Source organism: Sciurus carolinensis, chromosome 4 (assembly GCF_902686445.1).
Source record: "Sciurus carolinensis chromosome 4, mSciCar1.2, whole genome shotgun sequence".
NCBI classification, from domain to species: Eukaryota; Metazoa; Chordata; class Mammalia; order Rodentia; family Sciuridae; genus Sciurus; species Sciurus carolinensis.
In genome coordinates, this window is record NC_062216.1 from 49,554,642 (window position 1) to 49,566,189 (window position 11,548).

The 11,548-nt window shown below is 37.2% G+C and overlaps 1 protein-coding gene across 1 annotated transcript; it reads right to left on the reverse strand.

The window, feature by feature from the left end:
• Window positions 1-775: 775 nt before the first annotated feature.
• On the reverse strand, window positions 776-1,636 carry LOC124983409 (F-actin-capping protein subunit alpha-1-like). Its single transcript, XM_047550667.1, has one exon. The coding sequence runs from the start codon at window positions 1,634-1,636 to the stop codon at window positions 776-778; it is 861 nt and encodes a 286-aa protein (XP_047406623.1).
• Between the last annotated feature and the right edge of the window lie 9,912 nt (window positions 1,637-11,548).

Sequence of the window (11,548 nt, forward strand, 5' to 3'; positions counted from 1 at the left end):
TACTTAAAAAAATAATAAATGGATAAAACTCTTCTAAAAATGCAGATGTTTGTAACTACAATAGTACTAAATGGGAAGGAGACAATGAGGGAATGAAAAAAGCAAACATGTTCCACGTGCAGGGAATGTGGTTCAAGTCTTTGGATTTAAAAACGAGTCCCCCCCAGAGAAGTTGGCTGTCATGGAATTTCAAGAAAACTTTCTTTGCCCCCAAAATGGACCTGAAAAGCCTCAATCCAAACTTTTGAAAACTGCAGTTATAAGATACTATAAATGACAATCAAAGCAGTCAGAGGTTGAGAAGGATGAATGTGTCTTCCATTTAGCTACAAGCTGTAGCATAGCCTCCTTGGATTTTGGTGGATCAGTGAAAAGCACTGAAGTATCACAAGTGCTTTGGAGCACAGGGTTAAGAGTACTGAGCACATATCTGTCTAAATCAGTATCAGGACTTCATGACTAGGAAAATTTTCTAAACAGTAAAATGACTCCAGAATAGATGGACCTCTCTTTAACACTAAGTACAGCAGAATTAACAAAAAGAAAAAAGAAAAAAAAATTTACAAGTAGATATAGTGATAACAGAAAAATACAAGGCAGAGGATACAAAAAGATGAAGTCAATGCTATAGGTTCAACAGTATTCCATGAGGCTAAAAAATCTGTTAACTTTGAAAGCCCTAGCAAAATATCACTCTTGTTATAAATCACTTATTATCATATGACCACGTTGAATCCTTTTCTTTCTACATACTGAAGAATCCTACAGTCAGCCTTTATGCATTCTGCATTTCTTTACCAATCTTGTAGCTCAGTATCTTGTTCCAGTCGATTTTGATGCAGGTAACCGTAAGCTGCCGGCGCAAGGCCTTGAATGTGGTATCTGACATTGTTTGGTAGTTTTCACTAACTGCAGTCTGATACTCATTTTCTGCACTCTCTATGATTTTAATAAACTCCTTGGCAGTTTGTACTTCATTCGAAACAGTTACTAAATCTTGTACATCTTTAAGAGTAACCAACTGAACATTGCCATCTTCATAATAGTGAACCTGAATCTTGAGCACTCCAATCACCTGAGCTGTAGGTGGTGTAATAGTGAACTTCCACTCTGATCTCCAACGACCATTCCAGAAGTTTTTAGGCTGAAACTGGTGGCTTTCAATACATGCAATAATGGTCTGTTGCCCATCTATAGTTTTAGCATAAACAGTACAGAAGCCGTTGGAATAATGATCTTTCACATAGGCTCTTAAAGCATTGTCACAGGATTCTCTCCAAGACTTCAAACCTCCATCTATTTCCTCTGGTTGAGGGTCACTTGCTTCTTTCCGTAAGTGATCAAACTTAAAGGAAATTTTGTTTCTTGGATCTAAAAATTTGCTATTACCCAGGTCACCATGCTCTGTAATTAAGACCTGATCTTCATATCCTTCTATCTTCACAGGTGTGAACTGATCCATGTTATATTGGGCAAATGCATGTGCTGCTCCTTCCCTGAGGAGATTGTCATTGTTGAGTAGTAGCCTGACATCATTGAATACTTCATTAAATTCCCCTGGAGGTGCGTGAGTGATGAATTTAGCAGCTATGCGTACCTTCTCCTCATCCAACACCCGATCCTCGAAGTCGGCCATCTTGGGCTGCTCTGGCCCAGCCCGGCCGCAAGGCCCAACCAAGATCTTATACCCAGCAAAACTTACTTTCAGATTTGAAGACGAAATAAGATCCTTCCATGATAAACAAAAGCTAAAGGAATTTACAAAAAGAAAGCCGGCATTATAGAACATTCTCAGCAAAATATTCCATGAGGAAGAGATGAAAAACAACAATGCAAATCAGCAATGGGAGGAACTAGTATAAAGGAATAGTCAAATAAAGGAGAAACCAAATCATGTCAAAAAACAAAAATGAATCAACTGACTGGGAATACAAATCATATCACAATAATAACCCTGAATGTGAATGGCCTGAACTCATCAATCAAAAGACATAGACTGGCAGATTGAATTAAAAAGAAAAATCCAACAATTTGCTGCCTACAAGAGACTCATCTCATAGAAAGAGAAACCCATAGACTAAAGGTGAAAGGATGGGAAAAAACATACCATGCACATGGACACAGCAAAAAAGCCAGAGTATCCATCCTCATTTCAGATAATGTGGACTTCAAGCCAAAACTAGTCAGAAGGGATAAAGAAGGACATTTTACATACTGCTTAAGGGAAGTATAAATCAGTAAGACATAACAATCATAAATATCTATGCCCCGAACATTGGCTCATCCATGTATGTCAAACAAATCCTTCTCAATTCCAGAAATCAAATAGACCACAACACAATAATACTAGGCGATTTTAACACACCTCTCTCACCACTGGATAGATCTTCCAAACAAAAATTGAATAAAGAAACCATAGATCTCAATAGCACAATCAACAATTTAGACTTAACGAACACATTTAGAATATACCATCCAACAAAGAACGAATATACTTTCTTCTCAGCAGCACATGGATCCTTCTCTAAAATAGACCATATTTTATGCCACAAAGCTACTGTTAGCAAATACAAGAAAATAGAGATACTACCTTGTATTCGATCAGATCATAATGGATTGAAATTAGAAATAAATGACAGAATAAAAAACAGAAACTTCTCCAATACCTGGAGATTAAATAATACACTATTATATGATGAATGGATAACAGAAGATATCAGGAGGGAAATAAAAAAATTCTTAGAAGTAACGAGAACTAAGACACATCATATCAAAATCTCTGGGACACTATGAAAGCAGTACTTAGAGGAAGATTTATTTCATGGGGCGCATTCAACAAAAGAAGTAAAAATCAACAAATAAACAACTTAATACTATAGCTCAAAGCCCTAGAAAAAGAAGAGCAGACCAACACCAAAAGTAGTAGAAGACAGGAAATAGTTAAAATCAGAGCTGAAATCAGCGAAATTGAAACAAAAGAAATAATCGGAAGATTAACAAATAAATAGTTGGTTCTTTGAAAAAATAAAAAAATTGATAAACCCTTAGCCACACTAACAAAGGGAAAGAGGGAGAAAACTCAAATTACTAAAATTCTGAATGAACAAGGAAATATCACAAAAGACACGAGTGAAATACAAAACATAATTAGAAGCTATTTTGAAAATCTATATTCCAACAAAACAGAAAACCTCGAAGACATCAACAAGTTTCTAGAGACATGTGAATTACCTAAACTGAACCAGGAGGAAATACACAACTTAAATAAATCAATTTCAAGCAATGAAATAGGAGAGGTCATCAAAAGCCTACCAACAAAGAAAAGTCCAAGACCAGATGGGTTCTCAGCCGAGTTCTACAAAACCTTTAAGGAACAGCTCATTCCAATACTCCTCAAACTATTCCATGAAATAGAAAAGGAGGGAACCCTCCCAAACTCATTCTCTGAAGCCAATATCTCCCTGATACCCAAACCAGACAGAGACACATCGAGGAAAGAAAATTTCAGACCAATATCCTTAATGAACATCGACGCAAAAATTCTAAACAAAATTTTAGCAAATCCCATCCAAAAATATATTAAAAAGATAGTGCACCACGGTCAAGTGGGTTTTATCCCAGGGATGCAAGGTTGGTTCAACATCCGGAAATCAATAAATGTCATTCACCATATAAACAGACTTAAAGTTAAGAATCACATGATTATTTCAATAGATGCAGAAAAAGCATTCGATAAAATACAGCACTCCTTCATGCTCAAAACAATAGAAAAAATAGGGATAGTGGGAACATTCCTTAACATTGTAAAGGCCATCTATGCTAAGCCCATGGCCAATATCATTCTAAATGGTGAAAACTGAATGCATTCCCCCTAAAACCTGGAACAAGACAGGGATGCCTTTTTTCACCACTTCTATTCAACATCGTCCTTGAAACTCTAGCCAGAGCAATTAGACAAATCAAAGAAATTAAAGGGATACAAATAGGAAAAGAAGAACTCAAACTATCCCTGTTCGCTGATAACATGATTATATATTTAGAGGAACCCGGAAATTCCACCAGAAAACTTTTAGAACTCATAAGCGAATTCAGTAACGTAGCAGGTTATAAGATCAATGCTCATAAATCGAATGCATTTTTATACATAAGTGATGAATCTTCAGAAAGAGAAATTAGGAAAACTACCCCATTCACAATAGCATCGAAAAAAATAAAATACTTGGGAATCAATCTCACAAAGAGGTGAAAAACCTCTACAATGAGAACTACAGAACATTAAAGAAAGAAATTAAAGAAAACCTTAGAGATGGAAAGATCTCCCATGTTCTTGGATAGGCAGAATTAATATTGTCAAAATGGCCATACTACCAAAAGTGCTATACAGATTCAATGCAATTCCAATTAAAATCCCAATGACGTACCTTACAGAAATAGAGGAAGCAATTATGAAATTCATCTTTAAGAATAAGAAACCCAGAACAGCTATCGCAATCCTTAGCAGAAAGAGCAAAGCAGGGGGTATTGCAATACTAGATCGTGAACTCTACTACAAAGCAATAGTAACAAAAACGGTATAGTGTTGGTACCAAAATAGACAGGTAGATCAATGGTACAGAATAGAGGACATGGACACAAACCCAAATAAATACAATTTTCTCATATTAGACAAAGTGGCCAAAAAAATTCAATGGAGAAAAGATATCCTCTTCAACAAATGGTGCTGGGAAAACTGGAAAACCATATGCAACAGAATGAAAATAAACCCCTATCTCTCACCCTGCACAAAAATCAACTCAAAATGGATCAAGGACCTCAGAATCAGACCAGAGACCCTGCATCTTATAGAAGAAAAAGTAGGTCCAAATCTTCCACATGTTGGCTTAGGATCAGACTTCCTTAACAGGACTCCCATAGCACAAGAAATAAAAGCAAGAATCAACAACTGGGATAGATTGAAACTAAAAAAGCTTTCTCTCAGCAAAGGAAACTATCAGTAATGTGAAGAGAGAGCCTACAGAGTGGGAGAAAATCTTTGCCACTCACACTTCAGATAAAGCGCTAATTTCCAGAAAATATAAAGAACTCAAAAACTCTACACCAAGAATACAAATAACCCAATCGACAAATGGTCTAAGGAAATGAACAGACACTTCACAGAAAAAGATGTACAAGCAATCAACAGATATATGAAAAAATGTTCAACATCTCTAGTAATAAGAGAAATGCAAATCAAAACTACCCTAAGATTCCATCTCACCCCAATGAATGGCGATTATCAAGAACACAAGCAACAATAGGTGCTGGCGAGGATGTGGGGAAAAAGGTACACTCATACATTGCTGGTGGGGCTGCAAAGTAGTGCAGCCACTCTGGAAAGCAGTATGGAGATTCCTCAGAAAGTTTGGAATGGAACCACCATTTGACCCAGCTATCCCACTCCTTGGCCTATACCCAAAGGACTTAAAATCAGCATACTACAGAGATACAGCCTCATCAATGTTCATTGCTGCTCAATTCACAATAGCCAGATTGTGGAACCAACCTAGATGTCCTTCAATTGATGAATGGATAAAGAAACTGTGGCATATATATACAATGGAATATTACTCCACCATAAAGAATGATAAAATTATGGCATTTGCAGGCAAATGGATGAATTGGAGAATATCATGCTAAGTGAGATAAGCCAATCTGAAAAAACCAAGGACGAATGATCTCGCTGATAAGCAGATGATGACACATAATGGGGGGTGGGGGGGTTAGTGTTTGGATTAGGGTTAGGTTTAGGGTTAGGGTTAAGGAGGGTGGCAAGAACGGAGGAAGGAAGGACTGTATAGAGGGGAAAGAGTGGTGGGAGGGGTGGTGGGGAAGGAAAAAAATAACAGAATGAATCAAACAACATTACCCTATGTAAATTTATGATCACACAAATGGTATGCCTTTACTCCATGTACAAACAGAGAAACAACATGTATCCCATTTGTTTACAATAAAAAAATTGACAAAACAAAAAGTTGGTTCTTTGAAAAAAACAAAATGTATAAACCCTTATCATGCTAACAAAGAGAAAGAGAGAGAAAACTCATACTACTAAAATTCATGATGAAAAAGGAAATATCACAATGTACTTACTGAAATACAAAAGATAATTAGAAACTATTTTGAAAATTTATACTCAAATAAAATAGAAAATCTCCAAGACATTCACAAATTTTTAGAGACATAAGACCTACCCAGACTGAATCAGAAGGGTATACACAATTTAAACAGATAAATTTCAAGCAATGAAATAGAAGGTGCCATCAAGAGCCTACCAAGAAGAGTCCAGGACCAGATGGATTCTCAACCAAATTCTACAAGACCTTCAAAGAAGAATTAATACATATACTCCTCAAATTATTCCATGAAATAGAAAAGGAGGGAACCCTTCCAAACTCATTCTATGAGGATAGTATCACCCTGATACCAAAACCAAAGACACATCAAAGAAAGAAAACTTCAGACCAATATCCCTGATGAACATAGATGCTAAAACTGGTAAACTGCATACAAAAATATACCTAAAATACAGTGCATCACAATCAAATGGGGTTCATCCCAGGAATGCAAGTTTGGTTCAACATACAGAAGTAAATAAATGTAATTCATCACATCAAAGACTCAAAGACAAGAACCGTATGACCATCTCGGTAGATGCAGAAAAGGCATTTGACAAAATAGAGAATCCCTTCATGTTCAAAACACTAGAAAAACTAGGGATAGTAGGAACAAACCTCAACACTGTAAAAGCTATCTATGCTAAACCCAAGGCCAACATCATTCTAAATGGAGAAAAATTGAAAGCAATCCTTCTTAAACCTGGAACAAGGCAGGGATACCCTCTTTCACCATTTCTATTCAACATCATCCTTGACTCTAGCCAGAGCAATTAGACAGAAGAAAGAAATTAAAGGGACATAAATAGGAAAAGAAGAACACAAACTATCAGTATTTGCTGATGACATGATTCTATATTTAGAAGATCCAAAAAAAAATTCCACCAGAAAATTTCTAGAATTCATAAATGAATCAGCAAAAGTAGCAGGATATAAATTCAATACCCATACATCAAATGCCTTCCTACACATCAGTGATAAGTCTACTGAAAGAGAAACTAAGAAAACTACCCCATTCACAATAACCTCCAAAATATGTATACTTGGGAATCAATCTAACAGAAGAGGTGAAAGACCTCTACAATGCAAACTACAGAACATTAAATAAAGAAATTAACCCTAGAAGATGGAAAGATCTCCCATATTCTTGGATAGGCAGAATTAATATTGTCAAAATGGCCACACTACCAAAAGCAATTCCTATTAAAATCCCAATGACATTCTTCAGAGAAATAGAAAAAACCATCACGAAATTCATTTGGAAAAATAAAAGGCCCAGAATAGACCAAGCCATCCTTAGCAAAAAAAAGTGAAGCAAGTGCCCTCACAATATCAGACCTTAAATTATACTACAGAGCAATAGTAACAAAAGCAGCAAGGTACTGGCACCTAAACAGAAATGTAGACCAATGGTACAAAATAGAAAACAGAGAGATAAACTCACATAAATACAGTTATCTCATACTAGACAAAGGTGCCAAAAACACTCATTGGAGAAAAGATAGTCTATTCAACAAATGGTGCTGGGAAAATAGGAAATCCATGTGTAACAAAAATGAAATCAGGTACTCCGGCACACAAGCAGCTTCAGGGACCAGGATAGGGCAGCCAGAGACCTCCCCAAGTAGCCTGGACCCCTGCGGTGGGAGGTGCCTTCCAAGGCTAGCTTCTCAGACCAGACCGCCCAGTGAGAGGTTTTCTACATAGAACCAGCCACAAATCCCCGAACCAACGGAGAGCTTCGATCTGCAAGCAGCCTCTGGGATCAGGGCAGGGCAGCCAGAGACCTCTTCAGGCAGCTCTGCTCACTCCGGCTGCAGGCTCTCTTCACGGGGCGATCCAAGATGGCGGCCTAGAGGGAGACTGCACCCCCAGTCGCTCCAGAACCCAGGAGTTAAGAAGGGGAGGCATTGAGAGACTCGGACTGAAATAGAGCCACAGGTGAGTCTGCCCACTGGGTAAAGCTCGGCCCAGGTGGGAGGCCCAGATAGAGGTGGCTTATTGGAGCCGGGCAGGGCAGCTAGAGTCTTCCCAAGGTAGCCTTCCACACTCCGGCAGTGGGCTCCTCCCACACGGCCAGCTGCACGGTACAGGCCCACAGTGAGAGCATTTCCGCACAGAACCAGTTCCAAACCGTGGAACCAGTAGGGGGCTAGGGGCAGTTTTCTTCGGATGCGCTGCTTTATCAGATTCCTCCAAGACATCAGGCTACTGAAGGCTGGGAGGTGATACACTGGAAATCTACCGGGACACTATAAGCCAATAGCGGAAAACTGCAGTATCTCAGGGTCCCACTGACAGCTGACCAATATGAGAAAACAAGGGAAGAAAATGTCCCAAACAAACCTAGATACTACATCAATAAAATCCAATGACAGCACAGCAGAAGAAATGTCAGAAAGGGAGTTCAGAATGTACGTAATTAAAACGATCAGGGAAGCTAATGAGGAGATGAAAGAGCAAATGCAGGCATTGAAGGAGGAGATGAAAGAGCAAATGCAGGCATTAAATGATCGCACCAATCAACAGTTAAAAGAGCAATACGGGAAGCAAGAGATCATTTCAATAAAGAGTTAGAGATACTGAAAAAAAAACAAACTGAAATACTTGAAATGAAGGAAACAATAAACCAAGTTAAAAACTCCATAGAAAGCATAACCAATAGGATAGAACACCTGAAAGACAGAACCTCAGACATTGAAGACAAAGTATTTAATCTTGAAAGCAAAGTTGGCCAAACAGAAAAGATGGTAAGAAATCATGAACAGAATCTACAAGAATTATGGGATATCATGAAAAGGCCAAATTTAAGAATTATTGGGATTGAGGAAGGCTTAGAGAAACAAACAAAGGAATGAACAATCTATTCAATGAAATAATAACAGAAAATTTCCCAAATCTGAAGAATGAAATGGAAAACCAAGTACAAGAGGCTTATAGAACTCCAAATATACAAAATTACAACAGACCCACACCAAGGCACATTATTATGAAAATACCTAACATACAAAATAAAGACAGAATTTTAAAGGCTGCGAGAGAAAAGAATCAAATTACACACAGGGGGAAACCAATAAGAATATCAGCAGATTTTTCAATCCAGACCCTAAAAGCTAGAAGGGCCTAGAACAACATTTACCAAGCCTGAAAGAAAACGGATGCCAACCAAGAATCTTATACCCAGCAAACCTTACCTTCAAATTTGACGATGAAATAAGATCCTTCCATGATAAACAAAAGCTAAAGGAATTTACAAAAGAAAGCCAGCATTACAGAACATTCTCAGCAAAATATTCCATGAGGAAGAGATGAAAAACAACGATGCAAATCAGCAACAGGAGGCGCTAGCCTAAAGGAATAGCCAAATAAAGGAGAAACCAAATCATGTCAAAAACAAATATGAGGTCAATTGACTGGGAATACAAATCATATCACAATAATAACCCTGAATGACAATGGCCTGAATTCATCAATCAAAAGACACAGACTGGCAGATTGGATTAAAAAGAAAAATCCAACAATATGCTGCCTGCAAGAGACTCATCTCATAGAAAGAGACACCCATAGACTAAAGGTGAAAGGATGGGAAAAACATACCATGCACACGGACACAGCAAAAAAGCTGGAGTATCCATCCTCATTTCAGATAATGTGGACTTCAAACTAAAACTAGTCAGAAGGGATAAAGAAGGACATTACATGCTGCTTAAGGGAAGCATAAATCAGCAAGACATAACAATCATAAATATCTATGCCCCGAACATTGGCTCATCCACGTACGTCAAACAAATCCTTCTCATTCCAGAAATCAAATAGACCACAACACAATAATACTAGGCGATTTTAACACACCTCTCTCACCACTGGATAGATCGTACAAACAAAAATTGAATAAAGAAACCATAGATCTCAATAGCACAATCAACAATTTAGACTTAACGGACATATATAGAATATACCATCCAACAAAGAATAAATACACTTTCTTCTCAGCAGCACATGGATCCTTCTCTAAAATAGATCATATTTTATGCCACAAAGCTACTGTTAGCAAATACAAGAAAATAGAGATACTACCTTGTACTCTATCAGATCATAATGGATTGAAATTAGAAATAAATGACAGAATAAAAAACAGAAACTTCTCCAATACCTGGAGATTAAATAATACACTATTATATGATGAATGGATAACAGAAGACATCAGGAGGGAAATAAAAAATTCTTAGAAGTAAACGAGAACAAAGACTCATTATATCAAAATCTCTGGGACACTATGAAAGCAGTACTTAGAGGAAGATTTATTTCATGGGGTGCATTCAAAAAAGAAGTAGAAATCAACAAAAAAACGACCTAATACTACAGCTCAAAGCGCTAGAAAAGAAGAGCAGACCAATACCAAAAGTAGTAGAAGACAGGAAATAGTTAAAATCAGAGCCAAAATCAACGAAATCGAAACAAAAGAAACAATTGGAAAATTAACAAAATAAATAGTTGGTTCTTTGAAAAAATAAATAAAATTGATAAACCATTAGCCACACTAACAAGAGGAAAGAGGGAGAAAACTCAAATTACTAAAATTCGGAATGAACAAGGAAACATCACAACAGACACGAGTGAAATACAAAACATAATTAGAAGCTATTTCGAAAATCTATACTCCAACAAAACAGAAAACCTCGAAGACATCAACAAATTTCTAGAGACATATGAATTACCTAAACTGAACCAGGAGGACATACACAACTTAAATAAACCAATTTCAAGCAATGAAATAGAAGAGGTCATCAAAAGCCTACCAACAAAGAAAAGTCCAGGACCAGATGGGTTCTCAGCCGAGTTCTACAAAACCTTTAAAGAAGAGCTCATTCCAATACTCCTCAAACTATTCCATGAAATAGAAGAGGAGGGAACCCTCCCAAACTCGTTCTATGAAGCCAATATCACCCTGATAGCTAAACCAGACAGAGACACATCGAGGAAAGAAAATTTCAGACCAATATCCTTAATGAACATCGACGCAAAAATTCTCAACAAAATTTTAGCAAATCGCATACAAATATATATTAAAAAGATAGTGCACCACGATCAAGTGGGTTTTATCCCAGGGATGCAAGGTTGGTTCAACATCCGGAAATCAATAAATGTCATTCACCATATTAACAGACTTAAAGTTAAGAATCACATGATTATTTCAATAGATGCAGAAAAAGCATTTGATAAAATACAGCATCCCTTCATGCTCAAAACACTAGAAAAAACTGGGGTAGTGGGAACATTCCTTAACATTATAAAGGCAATCTACGCTAATCCCATGGCTAATATCATTCTAAATGGTGAAAAACTGAAAGCGTTCCCCCTAAAATCTGGAACAAGGCAGGGATGCCCTCTTT